The 25,446-nt window shown below is 40.1% G+C and overlaps 1 protein-coding gene and 1 pseudogene across 1 annotated transcript in view; one reads left to right on the top strand and one right to left on the bottom strand.

The window, feature by feature from the left end:
- LOC129086099 (heparan sulfate 2-O-sulfotransferase 1-like) overlaps nt 1-6,987 on the bottom strand; it is a 32,779-nt pseudogene extending 25,792 nt beyond the window's left edge.
- A 3,925-nt stretch (nt 6,988-10,912) lies between these two features.
- TMEM123 (transmembrane protein 123) overlaps nt 10,913-25,446 on the top strand; it is a 36,480-nt gene continuing 21,946 nt past the window's right edge. Inside the window, exon 1 of the mRNA XM_054592450.1 lies at nt 10,913-11,167. Coding sequence (XP_054448425.1) covers nt 11,068-11,167 — 100 coding nt within the window. The 5' untranslated portion in view covers nt 10,913-11,067. The remainder of the gene's footprint in view (nt 11,168-25,446) is intronic.

The raw sequence follows: 25,446 nt of genomic DNA, 5'->3' as shown, positions 1-25,446 counted from the left end.
TTCATGGGGTATTTTAAAAATGTATTTGAACTCTAATGTCCTAGAAGGGCTAATAGAAGAAGAAGAAACTGATGTAAGTCATGAAAGACACGTCAGAATTAGTCCACTGGAATTCTGTAAAGGCAGTAAAACCAAAGATGGCAAATGGGAAGCTGCAGGCCAAATCTGGCTGCAAGATGTGTTTTGTTTGTCTTTTGCAGTATTTACCTACACAGCATTTAAGATTTTAAAAATTAGTTAGCTAAAATGTAAAATCTGGGGAATTGCTATGAAAAAATTCTGATTTCTTGAAATACTGAAAGATCTGGTAACACCAGACCGATCCTGTCCTCTGGCTGGGGTTATGGAACAGTTGCCCCATCAGGCAGTACACTCTCCCACAGTCCCTCTAGTCCTCATGGTCTTGTTCCCAGCTGACCTCGTTAATCTCTGTTACTTTGCCCTCCTGTGGCATTTGAACTTGTGGCCCCTAGCCTAAATCAATGATTGGATGATTGTTTCTGAGAGTCCTATGCCTGGGCTGCCAATTTCTTTAAAGAAAAGTGGTCAAGAAATTTCCTTTTTTTTTTTTAGTTCCTTTCTTACTTCATTCACAGCATGGAAATGGTTGTTCTATGCTACCACATAGGGTTTCAGGTTCCTGTAACCCCCATAAATATATGTGAATAATTTCAGCATAGAGTTGTAAAAAATACTTAAAACAAAGAGCTTGTAACTGGCATCTGAAACGGGGAGGGCTGTCTTGCAGGAATGAACCCTTAACCTGTGGCAACTGATGCTCCAGGTAGATAATGTCAGAATTGAATTCAACCGTAGGACACCCAGCTGGTGTCAGAACATTGCTTGTTGTTGGGGGGAACCCCTGCCCCACATGGAAATGGGTGCAGAACCTTTTGTATGTGTATACCGTATTTTCGTCACCCATTCCCCTATTGATGGACATTTGGATTGTTTCTACTTTTTAGATATTGTGAATAATGGTGCTATGAACATTAGTATAAAAAAATATCTGTTTGAGCTCTGGCCAGCATGGCTCAATGGGTTGGGCTTTGACCCCCTGGGTTTCGGGTTTGGTCCCCAGTCAGGGCACGTGCAAGAGGCAACTTATTGATGTTTCTCTCTCTCATCGATGTTTCTCTCCTCTTTCTCCCTCCCTCCCCCTCTCTCTAAAAAATAAATAAATATTTTTAAAAATAATAAAAAATAAAATTCAGGGAACTTCAGTACATTTATAGATTTATACAACCATACCACCATCTAATTAAAAATATGTATCTGTTTGAGTCCAAATTTTATTCTTTTATTCTTATCCTATACCTAGGAGGAGAATTGCTGGGTAATATGATAATTCCATATTTAATGTTTTGAGGAATTGCCAACATGTTTTCTACATAAGCTGCATAAGTTACATTCCCACCAGTAATGCATGTAAATCCTCATTTTTAAGATGAAGAAATCAAGGGTAAAACTGGTTAGAGAGCTTGACCCTATACTCAGTCTACTTCAGAGCTCCTCTTGGAAACAAATATCTTGACTCCCAATACAGCCTCTTTCCAAGGTTAACTCCACTAAGATTTAATTCAGATGATCAGGCAAATGGCAGCTACGTCTACACCAAGATAAGACCGTTGGAAATGGCTCAACTGATATATTTGGAAGAGAGAATTTGAATAAGTTCTGGATATTGCTCCCCATCATGGCGAGAATTTTGTTTTATTTTTTTCTTCCTCAGGTCTAAGCTCTAAGAGAGTATTAAAGCATACTTGTCCTTAGCCTGGTACTTAGTTGTGGAATAGTCATAGGCATTTTTTAATCATTATGACACTAACAATTCTAAAATTAGGTCTTTAAAAAAGTTCTTGAAAGGTAATAAATATTCATTTTAGAAAAACTGGAAAATTCAGAAACCTGGAAAGGATAAAGGAAATTAGATCACCTGGAGAACTATCAACCAGAAAACTAACTATTAACCTTTCAGTACATTTTCCCCATGCTTTTCCCCTAAGAATTGTGTTTTTGTTTGGTATATATGGTTGGAATTATAGAATCTTACAGCTTAAGAAACTTATTCCAATTTTGGTGGCAAGATTAAAAAATAGTATAAGGAAAATAGATAATAAGTTCTAGGAAAGCCCCTAAGATATAATTAGTGCTCCTTCCTACCAACTCACAGCCCACATAGTCTTTATGACATCCCTTTTGGTGGTATGTTATTACTTATCTGTCACACGGAAATATTTTGCTTCAGTGGCTTGGCTATATGTTACACAATTTTGTTTCTTCCTCCACGCCTCATTGACCTCTACAATCACAATAGGCACTCACTCAGTGAAGAACTTCTGGATGATTTTTACTGATTTCATATCATTTTCAAGGTTAATGTTCTGAATCTCCATAGGGATAACCTAGCCCAGATCCTGGAGGGTTGTCTTGGCAAGGCTTTACAGCCTAAGGCATTGGTTCAGTAATCAAATGTAATTTAAAAGCCATTTGAATCTTTATTTCCATTACTTGAAGAATATGAAAAGAATTTCAACTAGTAACCCATAATAGCATATCTTAAAACACCCCATTCCTCTCACTTCGGTATATCTCAAGTCCACAGCTGACTCAAAGCCCCAGTCTCAAAATCATCACCAAAGAATTCTCCTTAAACTTTGTTCTTAATGGTACTTGGTTTTGCTTTTCTTTCCCTTCTTTTGTTTTTGCTTTTCTATTCCTTCTTCCTCCCAGCCAATAAATTACAGCCCTTTGCATAATCTTGGCATTCATTCTTATTTCTTCAGCTCACCCCCTCTCTCCTCAGTCTCTGATTCTGCTCCATTTTCATTGACGAATGATGCATGATGACTGGAGTCGGCGTACATAGCCCTGCTCTTGGAAGAAGACACAGGAGTCTGGATTTGGGAAAAATCACAAATGCTTATAATGCATGGTTCTTTCCTTTGTTCTCATTACACAGTAACATTCTCATATATTATCTATTCAGGGTGGGCTACATGGAACGTCTTTGGAAAAAAAAATGTGGCAAATTGTAAAGGTAAAATGATGACATTTTCTTTAAGGAAGGAGACCACTGCCTCTCCACCCTCTCTCCTCTTTAGGGTGTTGCCTTGAGGACATAATAGGCCTGATATAAATGGTCTGACCTTTGATCTTATAAAGTCATGGGCCTTCTGACCCTTGAAATTGTAAACACTTAACTCTGAATTTAGCTTAGACGTCTCTCCTGAGTAAAATGAGACAATCACAAGGTACATCCTCTTGTCTCTCGTGGAGATATGTTTTCACTTATCTCTTCTACTTTTTTGTATAAATTTGTATGAAGAATCTCTCTAGACTTTGTAGGCACTTTTGTGTTATCTTGCATAGATGTTATCGCTGATAGTGTTTGCCCAATATTAATTTTATGTTTTTCCTCTCTTCTGTATTGGTACAGAAGGATCTTTTGTTGGAGTCTTTTTATTTCTCCAACACTAGGCTCATCCTACAAAAATTGTTTCATCTATTTAACTATATTTTTTATTTTTTGTCCTCCCTCAGTCCAGGTAATGCCCAAAGAGATTGGGTATCAATCTCACTCCTGGGTGAGAGTAGACTTAGATAACACCCAGTACTGCTTAGTTACTCCCTTGGCCCATGTAGATACCAACCGGTGATTACACTTTGTTCCACCTTGGCTATCTTTGTATGTACTCTTGACAGAGACCGCTAGAAGAATCTTAGAAACAACAGAAGGACATTGAGGCAGAGTTCAGAAAGTGTGTGAGTATTCCAGGATATGGGACGTGGAGCTACCACTCACCCAGCACACAAGCCACAAACCTTGATTTCAGTTTCCTTCAACCAACACATCCAATTGACTTCACACTCAATCCACATCCCAAATCCATTCACTTCTTCCATTTTTGCTACTTCTACCCTAGTTCAAGCCATTTTACCCTAGCCTCCTAACTGGACTCCCTGTTTCTATTCTTGTTCCTCTTTGTAGCTGCTGGTGCAATCTTTTAAAAATATATGAATCATAACATGCCACTCACCAATTCTTGAATGGTTTTCAGTTGCATTTAAATTAAAATCCTCACCTGAAAATTAAACTCCTCACCTAAAAAGCCTTGAACTTCATTTTATATTTCTCTGCCCTTACTCGTTAAGCCTCAGTCACACTGGCTTTCTTTCTGTTCCTCCAACACACCAAACTTGGTTGAAATGTACTTTCCCCTGGGTTTTTATACGGCTTCCTTTTAAAGACTCAGTTCAGAGGACAGAGGACTTCTCTGACTAGTTATGCTAAAGTAACCACTCAGTTGTTCTCCATTATCTTACGGTGTTTTCTCTGCAAAACACTTATTTCTAATTATTTTTTATGTGTGTGTATTTTCAATTGCTCAAAATACTTTTGAATCAGTAAATACTCCTCTGTGTCCTACATGGAAGAAATAGTAAGTAGGAAACGAGACTTGTAAGAATTTTATTTCAGATTTTTTTAAACTTCCTCACAATAGCTATTTTATCTTTTTCAACTTCTCACTAATGATCAACAATGAAACTCCTTCTATACAAAGTACTTACATTCTGGGGCAGCTAGGAAAAAGAGCCTGGGGACTTGGAACTAACTTATATGAAAACTTGAAGAAATAACACCAAGGGATGGAATCAATAGCAGTGACTTTATACAGGAAAGGAAGGTAGGCGGAATCTGGAATCTGTGTAGCCTCCTATGGAAAAGAAACAAAAATAGTTACAGAAAGGGCTGATAAATAACCTGGAACTTAACAATGGAAAGGCCCATGCGGCTTCCCTGTGCCCACCCTCTAAGTCTCTGAATGCATATAACACCTTCTCACTGTCTTCATAGCACAACATAAATCTGCCTAGAACTCATACTGAAAACTCACCATCACCACCTCTCTCTTAGCCAGATCCTTTGGATTCAGACACAGCTCTCCACTCCCTTTTCGACAAGTTAACCCTTAAAAACTTTAGTCTACCCAGAATGTTTTCTTCTCTGACCTCCTTGTTTCAAGAGAAAAATCCAATTTTGTAGGAGTTCATTGTTCTGGTTTTTTATTTATTTTTTTTTTGCTTATCCTTTACTATTACTTGTTTTTTACTTGTTTTATTTTTACTTTTGTTCTTCTCTTATTACTAATTTTTTATATAAATAAAGGTTATAACACACTATTGACATATTATACTGTTATAACAATTAAACTTATGAGTCTACAACAGAAGTTGTTGGTAGTTAAACGGGAAACAAAGCTGAAAAGACTATGAACAAAACTACCAGGTTTAATGAGACTAAAAGTTCAGTATTTTAAGTAGCAACAAACATATGCACTTAGCTCCTGAGTATTTCAAGTTTTATAGTACACATTAAAATGATTTCTTTCATCAACGTATAAATTCACATGGTCAGATGTTTATGCGTTTTGCAAGTTACATGCTGGATTCTCATATGGGTGCAGGGGTTGGAACATCTCCCACTTTGAAGTTTATTTTTGTTTCTGTCTTACTCTGAGAATCCTATATGGCATTGAACACAAAATAGATACCCCATAATTTGGGGGGTTAATTAAATAGGGAAGAAACAAGAAGTAAAAATAAAAAGGAGAGGGAAGAAGGTGCCATAAAAACAGGGAAGATAGTATATAGGGGAAAGGAAGTAGAGGTTGGAAGAGGGACTGGGAAGAAACAATAAATCAACTTCCACTGTGAAGACTTAATCACAGTTTATAACACGTTGTCAATCTGCTAAAATGAAACTTGACAGGAAATTGGCAGAAACAGGGATATGACCACAGGCCAATTTATAATCTTTTGTTAAAGCTTTCCACCGCCTTGCCTTATTTGCAGATACCTCACAGGCTCAGTCAGGCAGATTATGATTCATTCCTCATGCAAATATTGATTTATCAGCAGACTGGCTTATACACAGCTGTGGACATCAAGCCAGATGGGTTTTCCTTTATCACCTCTTTTATTTTAAATGAATAAAAATTTACAGTGAGACAAAAGTAAGTTTCAGTGGGAAAATATGAAATCTCTGTATCTTCTCTATAGTAATAACGAAAGCAGCTTCTGCCATTCCTCTTTAGAAGCCAACTCACTTTGAAAATACTCACTGGGGGTCTGCCATTTCATGAGGCAGGTAGATCTGTGTTATTCACTGCTATTTCCCAGCATGTCATCTGTTTAATAAATTTTTGGATATTGAGTGATTGAATGAATAAATGGATCATGGTTCCAACCTCTGGTCCACCCTCAGGTGACCTCAAGTCAAAGACACAAACATATGGGAAATACAGGATGGATGAAAAAAGAATGTCATTAAGGGAGTAGAGTAGCAGAGTTTGGCTGTTCTGTTTATCTTCATCCAAAATTTATAGAAAGTGCTTTCTATATGATGGGAAGTATGTTAGACCCTTGAATACAAACATGAAGACACAAACCCTGGCTCCAGTGTGTACTTTTCCCTGATCAGATCTTAGTATCTCTCTTCCCACTAGACTGGGAGCTCTGGGAAGACATTGTCCACCACACAGTAAGCACTCCATAAATAATTGATAAATCATCTAATGAGGATTGTAGCCTCCTGAAGGGGTGGGGGTGCATAATCAACGGTATAAAGATAGGATCCTTAGTTGTGAGATAGAAAAGCTGACTCTTGCAGATGTAGTAGAAAAGGTGTACACTGGATATACTAGGTAGCTCCCAGAATTGTTGGAGGGTGTAGAGAATCATGACTAAAGCTAAGTATCCAAGAGTAATAAAAAAAAAAAAAAAACTACTACAGAACTGGTCCAGTGAGGAAACTGTCTTCATTGCAGCTCCCTACCCATACCATTCTGCATAAGCTACACAGTCTTGCAACCACAGAGAAACTGCTGGTGCTGCGTGCTGCCAATGAAGCCAGCCACCTCTGCTGCTATTCATTTCATCAAAACTGGAAGTGCCATACAGAGTCTGTTGCTTTTGGTTGCTCATACCTGAATTTAAGTTTCACATGAATGAGCCTGATTGGCAGATCCTCGGTTACGTTTCTGAGCCCAATTGCAAGGGAGGTTGGGGATTTGAGTTCTAAATAAAGGAGAACTATTCAAAAGACAATATGTATCCATAAATAGGACAGATGTCCACGGTCCTATAGCAATATGTGACAGGAGCTAAACTAGAGTTATACATTCAGACATAGACTTTTGTTCTCATAGTGTTACTGAACAAAAGTGGGGTTTGTGTGGCTGCCTGCTGCCAAACATAGTCATAAAACAAAGGTTGGTGGTAGCGGAAAAAGGCTTTTATTAAAATATCACATAATTAGGGGGAGCAGGAGACGCCCCAACTCCAGGCTCCTCTCTTCCACAAAACAGAGAAAAAAACCCATTTGTTCCCCAAAAGACTGAAATCCAAAACCAAGCGCAGACATCCCACTCCATTCTTACCTGTCCTCCAGAGCACAAGGCTGCTATACGAATGGCTCGGCTTCAGGCTCCCTCCCTGGAGTCCCTGTGTGCAGGGCTGGTGCCGCCATTGCCACGCTGCCGCTGCTTCCCACATCAGGGGCCCGGGCACTGCCGACTATTGCAGCAGGTCATACAGGGGTTCTGTCTGTGGGTCCCGGCACCTGTGGCTGCCCCAGCCCTCAGGGCCAGAGAGCGCACCGGCCTGAGCCTCTGTGCACTGATCTCAAAGAAAGAAAAGGGCCTGTTCCAGGATTGTCCATGTAGCATGGAGGACACCACAGTGTCCCTCAGGCCATGGCCTGGGAACGAGTCCTTGGTGCCTGGCGCAGTGGAGGACTCAGCCTCCACACGAGCTAGCTTCCAACAGGGCAAGCGAGGGGAAGCATCCACATGTTTCTCCCAACCCCACATTGAAATCTCCCAGCCCAAAATTCTGTGCACTCTGGAAGGGTCCACTGTCCCTGACTATCTATTCTTTTTTCCAGGTTATACTGGCAGGTCAGCACCTCCCCTTGCTGCTGGAATGGAGTAGGAGGGCTTTTCCCTGCATCAGTCACCCCCGCCTACCTGCACAGTCTCCACAGGGCCACATTTTGTGGGGTCTAGTCCCAGGATAGGGAAATCTGTCACCACGCCCAAGGCTCAGCTTTGCCCCAGCCACCTCCTGTGTTTCCTGCAACCCCTCCCTCAGTCTGGAGCCTGCCCAGGTCGTCTACCTGTATCAATAGAATTTATATCCTTGTGGGAGAGACAAAAAATAAACATAAAAGAGCTTAATAATGGATAGCACTAGAAGCTACAAAGCTGTGAGGTAGAGTATTCAAGCAAAGCTTTTCTGGCCCTGGCTGAGTAGCTCAGTCACTTGGAATGCAGTCCCCATATTGCATTCCAATCCAAGGTTGATTCTGTGAACGAAGGTTGGTTCAATCCTTGGTCAGGGCACATACAAGAATCAACCAATGAATGCATAAATAAGTGGAATAATAAATTGATATTCCTCTCTCTAATCAACAAATAAAATTTTTTTTAAAAAAAAGTTTTTCTGAGATGAGCAAAGACCTAAACGATGCTAGGGAGCAGCAAACACAAAGGCTCTGGGAAGGAAACTGATTAGCAACCAAGGACCATATCATGGAGGCCCTTGTAGGTCATGAAGACACAGAGCCTGGCTGTGGACACGGGAAAGTGGCAGGGGAATGGCATAATCTGGCATTTGTAGAAGGATCACACTGGCTGCTGTGTGCAGAACAGGTTAGAGGGAAAGAGGGTAGAAGCAGAGAGCCCCAACTGATTAAGTATGAGCAGAGGGATTAGAGCACTAACACCTGCCCAGATGGTTGGGCAGAGGGTGATATAAGAAGGAAATCATAAGAAATGAGGGAAAACTGCCCAGGGGAAGAGGTCAGAAGGCATCTTTGGGCAACAAGAAGAGCAGGAGCAAAGACACAGGGATATGGAAGGCCCTGGTATATTTGCAGAACTTGGAGTAGCCTGGTGAGGTTACAGAGAGGCATTCAGACACGAGACTGGAAGAGTGGAGGAGAGCTAGACTGCCAAGGGCTTTCCAGACTGTTTTATTAGCATTTCATGTCACTAAAGTAAAACGTTGGTGCAGTGATAGGGGCAGAGCCCAAGACAAAACTGGGGCTAGATTCTCCCTCATGGAGTTCAGACCTTTCACAGAAGTTTCTAAGAGGGCAGAAAGGACACAGTTTCTTGCCCTTTTTGTCCCTCCTCAGACTAGAAAAAGCACAGCCAACCCACAGTTCTGTGCTATTATTACCAAAGTGAAGCTGGGCACACCCACATATATCTGAGGTACAGAAATCAGACAGCAGAGAAGACCTGAGTGCTTCTCCATCAAGGTCAGTCCCAGGAAAAATTGTCAAGTAAACATCTTGTATTCCATACTTACTCATTTCACTTCTCAAGTCATCTCACATTCCACCCCAGATTTCCAGACACATGTACACTGAGCCTTAAAGAACATATTAGATGTGGGTTGGTGAAGAGAATGGAAGAGGAAGAGGACATTTCAGAAAGAGAAAACAATGTATGCAAATGCCAGGCACAAGAAAGCACTGTTGCCCGTCGGCAGCCAAACCAAGGCTAGAAAGACTGGCTTAGCCAGCCTGGATTGTGAAATGCTTGGACACCTGGGTACGTAGTCAGTCACCAGAAACAATTTATTCCTAAACCAGATTCCCCAATTAACTAGAGTAGCCAAAAGCTGGGTGTACAGTGCTTGCTTTTTGCCTATGGTGGATGCCATGAATCAACAGATGAAAGCCTATACATTCAGGACAGATTGCCCATGCTAATCTCTATGAGAGATTATCTCCATATTGATAGTTACCCGAGATCAGAAATTACTCTCTCTCATAACATATTTTTGGGAATTAAATGTGATGTGGCCTTTATTTCATAAAATCTGGATCAAATGCCAAAGACCTGCAACATTTAGAGCTTTGCTGGTGGGGGATTCGCCGTGATTTTAAGTGGCGTGGATCCTTGTTTCACCTCAGCTAACGTTTTCCCACCCAAACCAGGACTCAAATCAGCCACAGGTCACTTCTCAGTTCCCGACAGAAAGAACACAGACTTCAGAAGCATTGCAAGTCAAGACAGGTTAGTAGAATTGGCTTCAAGGGCTTAAGAGAGCCTTAGCCAAAAACTATTCAAAACACGTTATTCCATCCGAACTCCGATGGCAGACATCAAGGTGAGAAGGGACTAGGTTAGGTTTGTACAACCTCAGCCTTGGCGGCTGGCTATACTTGCCAAAGAAACGCTACCAACTCTCCTATTCCTTTCTATCCCTGACCACTCCACCTATCTCTTTTTGCGCAGAATGTATCTTTGTCCAGAGATGCAGGGAACCTGTAGAAGAGGATTAAGTACAATTTGTGGTATAGAGATCACGGATATTTACATATGAACTCAAACAATGAATTTGTCTGTCATCTCCACCCTGCTCCCCACCCAACTTAGGCTGGGTCAAGAAAGAAAAGCGCTGCTGACCCAGGAACTCTCAGAGGGAATCCCACCCCCCTGAGTTCCTTTCCTTCACCTCCCTACTCTGCTGCTCTCGCCTGCAAATTTTCCCTCTCTTAGTTGCACGCACCCTCGTGCCCCTCCCGAAAGCTACGCTTCAAAGACATCCTTCCGGGCCTAGCGAAGCCTGGTGTGCCCAGCATCCGGAGAAGCAACGGTGCTCGCTTTTATCGGAGAGAACAAAACTTGCTGTTTCCGACAGTAAAGGAAACTTGCTCGAGAGTTCCTGACTCTCAGGCGCACATCAGAGGGGGAGGCCGGGAGGCGAGTCTGGGCGCCAACCATCGCAAACCCCGCCCCCGCATGCCGGCCCCGCCCCCGCGCCTCCAGCTGGGCGCAGTCCCACCACCCGGGCTAGGCTCGCTACGCCCGTTTCAGGCCCTGCTCTAGCGCCCTATTGGGTCACTGCGGGGCAGGTGGCGGGAGGGCAGGCGTGCGCGGCGGAAGGGGACGCGGAACGGGCTCGGGTGTGGAGAGGCACCTCTCTAGCTAGCGCCACCGCCACCTCGGTTGAAGACCCACGAGGCCGCCGCGTCCTGCCTTGAGAACAATGGGACTCGGCGCGCGAGGTAGCTGGGCCATGTTTTTCGTGGGGGCGCTGCTGGTGCTAGCGCTGCTGAAGGTTGTTGTGGATAGCGAAGCCTCAGAGGGTAAGTGGTTGCGGGGGGGCGCCAGGCCGCGTCTTGGGAGGAGGTGCGCTGCCCAGCGGGAGTTTACAAGTTGGGATCTGGTTGTGAGGAAAGTTCCGCATGTCTTTTGCCGGAAAGCACGGGGCCAAACTGGAGGTGACTGGGCAGGGCCTGGGGAAACTGAGGCTGCGGCCGGCCTCCCACTTGCCCCGGAGCCTCCTGCTGAAGGAATTGTCCGGTCCTTCCCTTCAGTTTTCCTGCAAACGGAGGTTGCAAAACTGAAGGAGTGCGTATAACCTGTTGAGTTACCCGAAGGACGGACCTTCAGCGGAGGGCTCAAGTTAGTTGTACCAGCCCTCCCCTGGAGTTACGTTAGTTGCCCCAGCCTTTCCCTTTATGTAGTGCTTTCTTTTGTACACAGGAGTAGGTGGGCTGGAAACATGTCTACCGGTTCGTTGGGGAACCTTTCAGGAGTCTCCCCAGCGTTTTATTGTCTAATTATGTAGTATCAAAACAAATGATCTATAGTCTCACGTTCCCACACCTTTCAAGTTAAGACTTTGGGGCTAATGTGGCTAATTGGGATATTTGGGGAAGCGCACCCTGCCCTTCGGGGCGCTGGTGAGGCTTATGCCCGGGTGGGAAGGGCGCCTCGTGCCCCTTGTGTGCCATAAACCAGCCGAGACGCGCATCAGTGCATCAGCTGTGCAGCCGTAACATCGCAGCTGACTTTATCGTCAGGACCCCACGACGTCGTCCCGCGAGGTCAGACCTTCTCTCGTCTTGCGGAAAGGGGCTTTCCCTTTTAGGCCTTTGCCCTTTGGGGACTTTAAAACGTCCTATTTGAAATAGGCCAGGAAAATGGGATTTGCTGTGTAAATTACATTTTATTTATAAACTGTTACAGAAGTCAGGGTAATGGTCAGTAAAGTAGAATAAGTTTGTTTAAGGGACTGAAGTTTTTCATGGATTGAAATTATGTCCACCTGCTGTATAATTAGCCTGACATTAGTTTTATCTAGATAAAGAGGACAGTTTGCAAAACCAGACAGTTCAGGCACAACACCTGCTTTTGCTAGAATAATCTGAAACAATAACAACTTTTGTTTGTTTTGCCGATTTCTTTTTTGTTTACTTTGTTGAATTGTGCATGTGGCAAACCGGCTTTGCAGATCTAATTTTGAGATCGTTTGAGAAAAGGATCAGTAAATCATGTTCATTGTATTTTCAGTATTATGAGATGTTTTATTATAAAAGTGAACAATCTGGAATGAAACAATATATCTTGGTGCTAATTTTATACCCATAACTTTGTATTTGTTACTTTGTGAGAGTAATCCTTTTTGTTTCTCTAATGAATTGCCAGTTAAAGAAATTGAGGGTCCTTGCGTTTTTTCTTTTGCCTTCGTAACAAATTTTTTTTTTTTTTTTTTTTTTTTTTTTTTTGCCCTACTTTAACATTTGCTGCTTGTTCTGTTCGTTACTCAGTGTCTCACAAGATGTTAGTGCTATTTGGAAAACTTGGAATGAATGCTTTACCATAAGAAATCCTTTTTCATGAACTAGTATAAACAGCATAAACTGGAATCTGTTTTTTACAGACAATAATGTTACCCTGAAACTAAAGTAAAGAAAGGCCCTGTAGAGGATTTCTCAAAAAAAGCAAGTAAATATTGTCCTAGACTTCATATAGTGTGTAATCTGATGAAGTGTCTTCAGGAAGTACAGTGATATAGCTAATTTTTACTAGATATTTTTAGTAATGCTAACGGAGGTCCATACTGCATCCCATGGAACCCTCCCAGTGTGATCTCCATTTTATAGAAGAAAACTGAGTCTTAGAAGTTACATAACTTATTCTAAGTAAAACAGCTAGTACATGTTTGTCCTCAGAGACTGGAATCCAAACTCTCAGTTAACTATTTTGCCACATTAGGTGATATTGGCTTAACAAGGTGATAATGCTTAAATCCACAATACAGCCATGCCCAGAATATTGTGGGAGAAGATAAAACAACATTACTGAAATCCTTCTTTTAAAATATCCTTCACAGCCTTTTGCATAGTTTCATAAGTATCTTCGGGGTCGGGGAGACAATGAACAAGTTAACAAACAGGATAGATTGTGGTAGTGCAATGAGAAACATTAACGGAAGGGAGACAGGAGAGGTTACTACCAGGACTCCTGGTGACAAGTGACAGAAACACACCGTGAACAATCTTAGGGGAAAGAAGGGACTTGATTGACTCTTCAATGGAAAAGTCCAAGGAGGTCAAATATGTTGTTAGGAGATGGCCATTTCCAGCTTTTTTGATTACACGTATCAGTTCTCAGGCAAGCCGTAGTTAAACTGTTCGCAGACTTCTGGGGAGTTGGAGCTTGCAGGAGACGTGACATTTCAAACAGGGATGTTCTAAAGTGAGTTGCAGGCTTCAAAAACCACCATAATGTGTACCAAACTAGGAAATGAAATCCAGAGTGAGTCTATGCCACTTCATGAATTTAACTTCGTTTTTTTGTTTTTCGTTTTTTGGGGTTTTTTTTTCCCCCCATCCAGTGCATTATTCAGTTGAATACTTGGTCTTTTCTGTAAGGAAAAACATTGGACTTGTACTTAGGGTTGTCTCTTAGGAACAAAAGCAGTGCCTGCCCACAGCAGATACTTCGTGTGTGTTTATTGAAAAAAGGAAAAAAGTTAGTAAGGCTCGAAAGATTTTGTTTTCTTTCTCAAGCAAAAAATAAAAAATAGGTTGCCAGGAAATCATTCCTCAGAAGACTGGCAATAGCTGGGAGGCAAAAAGAGGAGATTTGCAGTAGTCCAGACAAAAGATGATGGCATGTGATAGTGGAGATGACTGGATGAATTCTAGATCTCTTCACGGCGTGGAACTGAACTCACTTGCTAATGGATTGGATGTAGGAGTGAGGAAGAGGAAGGAATCGAAGGATGACATCTTGGTTTGGGGGTTGAACAACTGGCAGTGCATCAACTGGGAAGACTGGGGCAGAGCAGATTCATAATAGAGAATCATCGATTCCATTTCAGCATTCACATGCACAGGCTTTGGAATTAAACAGACTGGTCCAAATCCAGACTCTGCCACTTACTGGCTGAGTGGCCTTCTCTGGGCCTCAGTTCCTGTTACTGCAAAACAGTATTCCTGTCTCAGAATTGTTGGGAGCATTAGATGAGCTAATGCAAGTTACATGCTCCCCAGGAGGCTTGGCATGTACCAAGCTTTTAATAACATCAACATTTGTTTGATACCTACTGCTAAACGCATCTGTATAGTCTACTGACCTTGATCTCTTTCAAGTTTAATCTTCACACCAGATCCTTTTGTGGATTATAGTTCCATCAAAAGGAAGAAATTTGGACTTGCAATAAAGATCCTTCAAATTTGTTATTGCTTACCTTTCTTTGTACTCTGAGGAGTTTTTTTTTTGAGGGGGGGTTCTAACTTTGTGAAAAGTATACAATAATACACTTGCTCTTTTCCTGTGTGGGGGGTGTGTGTGTATAAAATCTTCCATTACACAAAGACACAAGATGAATAAACCAACTGAAAAACTTGCTTAACTGGGGCATAGAATTCCCCTAAACCTTTTCCAAATCTTTAAGGTGCTAATTAAAAATTAAGAGTCATACTGAGAAGGCTTCCATTTAAAAGTGAATTTATCTTCTCTACATTGTATGAAGTTAGGGGTGTTGGTAGTATAAGACCTAGGGGCACCCATGAATAGAAAGGGCTCCTCCCATGATGGCCCACTCCACTCAGAAGATCAGGAGTGTAGTAGCAGAAATTAGTTTTCTTTCTTCCCAGTCACTGTGTCCTCATGTGGGTGAATGAACTTTGGCAAAGCTAGTTCATTCAGTCAGTCAGTCTGGCTGGCACATAGTAAGAACTATGTGTTTGCTACATAAGCTATATGTTTTCTGCATGAAAAATCAATAATATAGTTCCAGATTTATGATAGTATGTTTCATAGCAAGAGTGGCAAAAGTGGAAGTTAGAACTTCTTGTGGAATAACCTACCCTCCCCACACCACCACCACAATATATTACCAGTGTTCTTAGTTAAATATTAAATGTCCATTAATCACAGGCTATTTATTTTTATAGGATCTCCAGGAAGAAAACTTTCCATACTTCTCAAAAGCTCCATTACTAAGTCAACAGATGAGTTTAGAAAGGTTCAAGAAATGGATTTTCATCTGACTAGAATACATAAAGAATTATCAGCCAGGAAAGTATATACATGAAAGTTGGTATACTGACCTGTTCAAACCCCCATTTATGTATGAATCCCTAAAGTCTACCTTAAGGGCTGACCTTAGTAGACATCAATACATGGTAGTCCACTAGATGAATAGTCTTTCTCAGTCCAGCAAAGATGTGAATAAATTCTAAAACTAAAAGCATATTAAAATTTCATACTGTGTTTTTTTAATTCATTGATTTTGGAGAGTGACAGACAGACAACCTTGGTATATCAGGATGATGCACTAACCAACTGAACTACCTAGCCAGGGCCACACTGCATTTTGGAGAATATTTTTAGTTGTGAAGGTTTTGCACTCTGCTTCTAGATATGAAATATGAATCCATAAGTCTGCTTGTCTTGTTGCTGAAACAAGTCACTTTAAGGTGGTCAGCCATGGCAGCCTTGATTTGTCTTGACAGACTCTAAGTAGATCCTTGATTACATTTCAACCATCAGACTTCAGCGCGCCCCTCCCCACACACAAACACATCTTGCTTCCCTGTAGAAACAATTGTTGAGAAATTTTTCTTGTGTTTTCAGTTTGGGAGAAATGGATTTCTTCCTTGGAATTCTGAGTGCACTAGCACTGAAAGACAGAGGAACCAGGTTGATGTCATAAATATCCGTAGTAAAGCATCAGGATGTGTTTTTTATAAGCAATATTTAAATTATCTTTTTATTAATCCTTGTTCAGATTTGATTGATGTAGAAACTAGGAAAAAAATACACAGATTCTATCACTAGACCCATTTTCTCTAATTTTATTCAAATATTCATTGAGTGTGTCTAAAATGCTGACATGTTCTAGATGCCAAGGATACAAAATGGACCAAGCCCTGGCCTCTTGGAGTTGTTTTCTTTTGGGGGGATGGGGCAGGGTGGGGGGAGATGTTTTGTTTTATTTTCATTGTGGCAAAAATATACATAACATAATATGTATGATGTTAGCCATTTTTAAGTGCGCAATACAGTGGCATTGGGTACATTTACGTTGCCGTGCAACTTTGTGGAGTGTTTATTTTCATGAGTGTCCCAGTGCCCCATGTAGTTCATATTCTTAGTTTACCTCTGTGCTTCTCACTATCTATGCCTTTTTCCTACTGGTTCCTGGCTGAACATAGTCAGGATATACTTTTATTTTAGCTTTAGTAATTCTACAGAAAATTTTTATTGAAGGGGGGAAGACTGGAAAAATTACCCCAGAATGTAATAATGATTATTGTTGGGCAGTTGTGGGAGGGTTTTCTTAAAATATTTTATTAAATTCTTAGATGTCTTTTCCTATTGATCTTTATTAACTCTAATTCTGAACTGCTAAACATCCTGAAACTGTGGTGCATGCGGCCTTAACTTTAAAAAACTTTTCAGCCAAGATATACCAGGATATACTGCTGTCATTAACTTTGAAGAACACAACACTTTGAGAACAGCTCCAGAGTCATTGGGATGATTTCAAATGCCCTTTTTAGCCCAGGGCAGTTTATTGAGGAAAAAAAGCATTGCTTCAAAATTTTTTTCTAAAGAAACCAGATCATACAATTACAAACAATTTTTGTTGTTTAATGAGTAACACTTCCCTAAACTCATGTTCCTGCTATCCTCTTTGAATCTTGAAAACCCTTATGTAACATGTTGAATTTTTATAGGAGCTGATGCTTAATATTTTCTTTTATGGTAACATGGATGCCTCTGATTGCTGAAACATTGCTTTTTTGAACATATCATCTACCAATTTGTTTGGTGCTATTTATTTAGCCCAGTTTAATTGGTACCAATCCCAAAAGGAAAATAACATCTTTCTTTGGCATACTCTTGTATGATGTATATTCCAGGAAAAAGTGGAGACCGCCAGCAATATTACCACATTAGGTGCCTATTGCTTTTATAGGACTTAACCACACTGGAGTCAGTAAAGCTTTTTTCTCTATTCTGTTTGTTTTTTAGTCTCCATCTAAGTTCCTTGAAAGTGGTGTCTATGATTTATTTATCCTAGCTCCTAATAGTGTGCCCGGTACATAGTAAATATGCACACATGTTGGTTAAACTAACTTATGGGGAAAAAACACATATTTTGTAATTGCTGACTTGACTTTATCAAAGAACCACTGTATACATTTTGTAGACATACATGAGTGGCCTCTTATCTAATCATACCCATTATTATAGATGGGGTTTTTTTTTTCTTCTTGTTTATAGAGTAAGATAGATAGTTGAGGTCAAAGAAACAGGAATTAAAATTACTTTCCAACTGTACTGCTGAACTATGTGTAACGGTTCTTTTATTTTTCAAATGCCCTAATCATTATTTGAAGACAGGAGTCCTTTGAACATTCTTTTCTGCAGGGACTTGTTAATGTTTTCAGATTATGGAGAAAATAATTTCTCCTGTTTCATGGATAGTTAGAGGGTTTATATTTTAGCGTTTGTGGATGGGTGAATTTATTCTTTACGGTGCAGGGAAGACACATGCCTGGATGATTTTTAGTAACAAGAGTTTGGGCAGGGATACAAGAGACTGGGACATGGTTCAGGATGGTCAGAAGGTCTCATCAGTAGCCAGGATAACAGCTCACTCTCGTTCAGGATACGGCCTTGATTACGTAGCACTGATGCTTCCCCAAAAAGAGGAATTCGAGGGTTTCAGCATACTACATCCACTTTGAAGCTCCTTTCTTGGGCATAATTTGTACCAAACCAATTGAAAGCAGTTGATCTTTTTTAATGTTCCACCTGTATGTGATTGCCTTTGGCTTAATAACCCATCCTTGTTTCAGTCACATGGGCTACTCTGGTAGGGCTGGTGTTCTCCATAGACATGGCAGGACCTAGCAGATTTGAGCAGATGAATGTTAGTTGGGCTTATTTTTTCTGCAGAAGAGGGCAGTGGAAATTTGGGAATGACTTACTTAGATAATCCTGTATTCCAATTTTTACCCCCATGGAAACACTAAAAGTCTTACTGAAATGGAAAGAATTCACCAGGTACATAATTCCATATTCCATACTACCGTTTTTTGTTTTTGTTTTTTTTTTTTACTTATTTTGGATAAAATGTTCTGTGAATGAAAGAAATATTCACTGGAAACTTCCTGCTAGGTTTTAGGCTGCTATAACACAAGAACCAATTGGCCTGACAGGTTGCTTTAGATGTAGTTGGTGATAAAGAGTTAGATAGACAGACAGACAGACATAGCGATATCAATATTTGTTTTTAACTAGAGGTTTGGTATAGGAAAGAATTTCCCTAACTGCTGTGAAGAACTTGTTTGTACTTAACTGCCTAAACTCCTCAAAGACTTTGATGTATTCAACTCATGTTTTTGAGATTGCATGTGAAAATCGCTTGTAATTTTTAACATCATCGGATGTTGTCTTAAGGAATATAGAGTAGGAAAATCATGCAATATTATGTTCACTTATTTAGGGAGCAGATGTTTGTTTTGACTGCCTGTTCTGTTAGTCACTGTTTTAAGCACAGGCATCAAGTGGTAAATAAGACAGAAAAGTCCTCTGCACTATGAAGTGTATATCCAGGTGGGGAAGATACAGACTATAAGGAGAGAAACAACTGAAGAAGATGGTTTGGAATCTTGATTTTTAAAAAATAAACAGGATTTTGTATATGTAAATAAAAATGAATACATATGAATGTGGTACAGAGTTACTAGGGAAGGACTCTTTCGAGTTGGTGGTCAGGGAGGACCTCTCTGAGGTGGGGTCGTCTGAGCTGAGACCTGACTGGCAGGAAGGAGCCAGCCTGGCTGATACCAGGGGGAGAGCACTGCAGGCAGAGGAGTGATTGGCGCAGGTGCTCTGAAAGTGGAGCGAGCCTCCGTGTCCAAAAGGCACAGGCAGGTAGGTCAGGGTGGCAAGCATGCGGGGTGCATCTATACCACAGTTCTGTTATCACATCTAGGAAATTAAAAAGTAGAAATACAGTATTTAAGACAGAAGCTTATATTTTGAGACATCAGAAACATGGTAAAACAGGCTCCAGAAGAGGAGGCTGGAAATGTGGATGCTAGTAATTTCATTGACTTCTCTAGGTCTTTGTTTTTCTTTATTGCTGGGCATGTGGCTCTGAAAACATTAAAATGCTATAGTGATGCTAAGCCACTGTGCACCTGCATACTCTGCGTCTCCAAGACAGCAGGTGTAATAATAAAATAGAACTGTCCCGTGTTTTCTTCCCTGAAGCATTTCTCTATCCTAAAGTTGCAATTAGGAGCCCAAGGAAATGCTCCCAATTCAGACCAGAAACTGCTCTTGTACTTTATTATGGTATGAACTATAAAAGAGAACATTTAACATTTTAAATCATTCTAAGGGTTAGAGATGGGGGACTGAGTAACCAGGCTGTTGAATGAGTTCAGGGAAAATCCAGGAAATTGTGAATGTTGGTTTGGTTTGGGAGGGGGTGGGGAGAGGAGGTATGGTAAATGGGAGTAGGAGAGGTAAACACTGGAGGAAGTACATGAAGAGAAAACATGTGAAATTCTAGGAATACTGGAAAGTACAAAACAACAGAAATAAGAGAAAAATAAAAGTTTGAGTCATTTTTAAATATATATTTTTTTCAAAAGCAGGAAAAACAAAAGATGGTATAGAAGATGAAACATAACCACCCCTACCTTCCTTCCAAAAAGTAGGCGTAGGGCAGGAAAGCCATCTACCTGGCTCCTGGTTCCCCTTGTCTTTTGATAAAGCCTGTGAAAGATCTGGCACACATTGGATGCACGGTAGGTCCTTGTTGAATCTGAATTCTAGTTTGAAAAGGAGAATGAACTCAGCTGGGATTGAATACACGGCCTTTCTCTTTTTGTTTTCCATTTAATCCTCTCTTTTCACAGAAAGCTCTGGGCTCTCATGACTTCTTTCAAACTAAAATTTATTCTTACCCCTTCATGTTGAGTGATACATAAAGATTTCTGAAGAGTGTATAAAGTTTTCCGAAGAGACTTTGTCTGATTCGTGATTACAGTTAAGCAGTAATTGGTATCAGACATTAACTTTTTGGCCCTTCATCTTTTTGCTTGTCTGTATCTTTTTCTTAATGTGTAGTTTTGCTTAACATTTATTATAAAATAAAAGTAATGCATGCATATCATTAAAAAAAGTCTAAACAATATGTATGTGAAAATGTAAAATAGAGAATACCAGTCTGCCTTTCTCCATTGAGCCCACTTTTTCCAAGTGTACTTAATAGTCAAAAACCGGATTCCTTATTTCCACCCAAAGAGCTGCTGTTGTATTTCTTATCTCACGTGGTGGAACAACCACTTAAATAGTGTCTCAAGCCAGAAATGGTTATGCATCCTTCCAAAAAATAATTTAAGCATAATCCATGTATAGTATTGTGCTTTTTTTTAACATAAATGGATAATGCAAAGCACTGTTCTCTACCTGGTTGGTCTCACACCTCACCCTTCCTAATGGCTGCATGGTATTCCATGGTACAGATACAGCTTAACACATATAACCCAGTTAGTTCCCTACTGATGGACATTTAGGTTATTTGCAGATTTTGCTATTTTGAGCAGTTCTACAGTGAGTGTCCTTCCTGGCCAGCCTTGGTGTGCTCCTGCAAGGGCACCTGTGGCGCTCTTTTCTAAGCTGTGGAACTGCTGCGTCAATGGTGTATGCGTTTGAATCGGTGATACGCTGCTAAACTTTCTTCCAAGATTACACCAGTTTACTCCCACAGAGGTACTACAGGCGCCTGTTTCCTATGGCTTCGACAGCACGGGGTAATACCAAACATTTTAATATTTGCAAGTGTGAGATGGGATTTAAAAAGTCTCATAAAGAATTACATTCCTTTAAATGAGTTAATTTGAGAATATTTTCACATTGATTGGGGGGGTTCTTTTTTAAAAGAGCTTTATTGAGATGTAATTCATATACCATACAATTCACTCCTTTCAGCTGTACAGTTCAGTAGCTTTTAGTATATTCACAGATATGTACAACCACAGTCAATTTTAGGACATTGTCATGACCTCAGAAAGAAACCTAGTACCCGTTAGCTAGCATCCTCTGATTCCCTGCCCCACCCGACCCCCCAGCCCTAAGCAGCCTAATCTACTTTCTGTCTCTATAGAGTTCCTTATTTGGACTTTCATATGAATGGAGTCATGTAGTAAGTTTTTTGTTTGTCTCTTTGTTTTGTAACTGTCTTCTTTTAGTTAACATAATGTTTTCAGGGTTCACCCAAGTTGTAGCTTGCACCAGTACTTCATTCCCTTTTGTGGCTCAATGATATTCCATTATGTGTATGTATTGGGTTGGCCAAAAAGTCCATTCAGGTTTTTTCCATAAAATAAAAGACACATTTTTTCATTTTCACCAATAACTTTATTGATCTGGACATTTTGAGTATGTTGGCTGTCTCCTGCTATTGGCTTCTAGTTGATAGAGGCCAAGGATGCTGCTAAACATCTTCCAATGCGTAAGACAGCCCCACAGCAAAAGAATTATTGGGCCAAAATGTCAATGGCAATAAGAAACTGCAAACCATTTTTGACATGTTTGGTCAGTCACAGCACCTTCTCCATGTACTGCACAAATCTTTTTGTCGCATTTCAGTTGTGTTTTTACCTTCCTTGAAATAATAATATGCCGAAAATGTTACATATTTTCTTCCATCTTCAATATTAAAATGGCTGTGCAAAAATTCACCAATTTTGATAGGTTTTTTAAAAATGCATGCTGCCATGACAGCTGTCACAATACAATCTAACAGAATTGTTTTGAATGAAGTTAAACACAACTAAGCACTATTAGAGCCATCATACGGAAAAAACTAAAACTTTTTGGCCAACTCAAAACTACATTTTGGTTGTCCATTCATCATTGAAGGACATTGGGTTGTTCCCACCTCTTGGCTATTATAAATAATGCTGCTTTAAACATTTGTTTGGACGTATGTTTTCATTTTTCTTGGGTATATACCTGGGAGTATAATTGCTGGCTCATATATAACTCTGTGCTTAATGAACTTCTGCAGACTGTTGGCTACAGTTTTACGTTCCTACAAGCATTGTGTGAGGATTCTGATTTCTCCACATCCTCACCAACATTTGAAACTTTTATTCTAGCCACCATAGTGGGTGTGAAACAGTATCTCATTGTCGTTTTGATTTGCATTTCTTTGGTGACTAAAGAAAGATGTTGAGCATCTTTTCATGTGCTTATTGGTCATTCGTCTGTCTTCTTGTGAGGTGTCTGTTTAGATTCTATGCTCATTTTTTTTTTGTAATTACTGTACTTTGCCATGTATAATGTGCAGCAACTTTTTTGGCCCAAACTTTCAGGGAAGAAAAGCTTTTGTTTTAATTTGATAATTCAGTTGTTTGTTATTTATTTTTAGAAACAAAACTGATTGTCATATTCCAGGATATTATTTTACGTATGCATATCGTCATTGCTTTCTAGAGTTATACTTTTAATGCATAATCATAAATTAAAGACCTAAAACATTTATATAGATACAGAATCAGTACTACCCATGTATAATGCATACCCTTATTTTTCCCTCAAAAATATGGGCAAAAAAGTGTGCATTATACACAGTAAAATATGGGGTAGGTTGTTTGTCATGTATTAGCTTGTCCTTTTGTTAGCTTGTCTGTGTCTTTATTAATTTCTGATCATAAATATAGTATATATATGGTTTTATGGAAATTTTGGAAACTACAGCAAAGCATTTTATAATTTATTTTTTAATTTAATCTTTATTATACTTTTTCCATTACCATTTAGTCCTCTTATACCCCACTCCCCCCACCAATCACCACATTGTTGCAGCAAAGAATTTAAGATTCTATATATTTATTTTTAGAGAAATGGGAAGGGAGGGAGAAAGAGAGGGAGAGAAATGTCAGTGTGCAAGAGATGCATTGACCCGTTGCCTCTCTCACACCCCCAACTGGGGACCTAGCCTGCAACCCAGGCATGTGCCCTGACTGGGAATCAAACCAGCAACTTTTTGGTTTTCAGAGCGGCGTGCAGTACACTGAGCCACACCAACCAGGGCAAGCATTTTAAAATCATTATCCAAATTACTTTTACCAGCTACTTTTAGTTGTTTTTTTTTTAAATCTCAAATTTAATTACCCAGGTACAGTTTCTTAAAATGAGAACTAACACACTCTTACAGAACATTGTCATTATGGTTACATCTTATGACAGGAAACAACTAGTTGGAAAATTACAATTTTAATATATTACCTGACTATTCAGTAAGAACTGGTTTGACTACTTTTTTTTTTTAACTTTACACTGAATTTGATTCACTAGTTCTAGCAGTTTCCCCCCACTGTGTGTGCTTTGTGGTATTTTGGGGAAGATAGAACAGGGAAAATAATTGCATTGCTATTAAGTGAACTCCAGCAAAGTTACTGAACCTCTCTGTGCCTCAGTTCCCTCTGTAAAATTGAGCTGATGAAATAGAGTTATCTTATACGATAAATGAGATACATGTCAAGCACCTGACACAAATTAAAATTAAATGTGTGTCTCATTGTTCTCCATCCACAGTGACCCTGTTTCTGATCCCTCCTGTGAAGCTCTGTGCTACAGGGCCTTCATTATACAGGTCTACCTTGTTTTATTGTGCTTCACGTTATTGCACTTCACAGATGGTAATTTTTTTTTTTTTTTTTCCGAATTGAAAGCAAAGCTTCCACCAACAAAAAGATTACAAATTGCTCTACTACAGTGGTCTGGAACCGGACTTGCAGAATCTTCGAGGTACACCTGTACTGTTCTTGCTCCCTGAAGAGCTGTTCCCTCGCATCCTTGTCTGCCTGGTTAACACCCATTTAGCCTTTAGATCTCTGCTCTAGCTTTGCTTCCTTGGGGAGCAGTTCTTGACCTCTACTTACAGGCCTTCAGAAGACCGTATCTGTTTGTGTGATGTTTTGTATAGGTTTCCCTCCCTTCCTGAGCAGAAAGTCAGCTCCCTCGGGCAGTGCTGACTTCACCACCACCACCTACCCAGGACTTGGCACTCAGTTTTGGTGAAGCAATAAACGATAAACGAATGCTCTGCAAAAAAAGAAACCAGTTTTTGCACTTGCTACCCCTCCTTACCTAGAAGGTAAGTTGGGAGCCTGTTGGTCAAAATAGATCACCACCTGCACTGTTTAGCTGGACCCAGGGCCTCTCACTTTACAATTTGGAAGAACAGGGCTTAAATGTTAATGGGAGAGTTGCCATAATTGTATTCATGCATCATAAAACAAAATACGGCAGAAGCCCTAAAAGGCATAAAAATCAACGAGTTCAAAAATTGTTTTTGAGCAGTGGAAAAAACATCTTGATAGGTGTATTGCATCAAATGGAGAGTACTTTTGAAGGTGACTGAAGTTTAAATATGAAAGAATAAGCACACAACATTTTATAAATAAATGCCGGGTTTTCTCTCTCCCCCTTCATATACTTAAGGTTGAGAATCACGGACTTTGAGAATGGCTGAAGGAGGCTGCTCTTCCTAATTAGCCTTTGGCAAGTGTGTGAAAAAAATATGGCTGTTTTTGCAATAACGGTTAGTTTTTTGTCTTTATTTTTTGTAAGAATTATAAAATCTTAACTAGCGGGGATATGCAGAAAATAATGATCCTGCTTATCTTGAGATAGGCCCCTCATCCTATAAAAGACCCCCTCCCCCAAAATAAGATATTGCAGTGATCCAGAGAACAGATTTTTTTATTTTAGGAGGTTTGGTCAGGATAAGGGAAGATATGGGACAAACATGGGGACACAGCAATAGTACTTACTTCAGTAGTACAGTTTTGTTGTTACTGTGATTAATATGGTTTAAATATGATAAAAGCCCATTTCATTAGCTGACAAAGGAGAGTGGGGATCAACCCTCCAAAATGTAGTTTCCTTGAGAAGTTTCAGAAACAAGAGTAATGGTTATTTACATGAAAAGCTATAGAAAATAGTTGAGAATTCCATTTATAAGACTTTTTATTCTATTTTACACAGTTTAATTCATGTATTAACAATTGTTCTTGGATTATTTGTG

Source organism: Pteronotus mesoamericanus, unplaced genomic scaffold, assembly GCF_021234165.1.
Source record: "Pteronotus mesoamericanus isolate MK-2021 breed Mesoamerican mustached bat unplaced genomic scaffold, CSHL_Meso_final scaffold_36, whole genome shotgun sequence".
In the NCBI taxonomy this organism is placed as follows: domain Eukaryota; kingdom Metazoa; phylum Chordata; class Mammalia; order Chiroptera; family Mormoopidae; genus Pteronotus; species Pteronotus mesoamericanus.
Note: the sequence above shows the minus strand (reverse complement) of the source record. Positions and strands in the feature narration are given on the sequence as shown.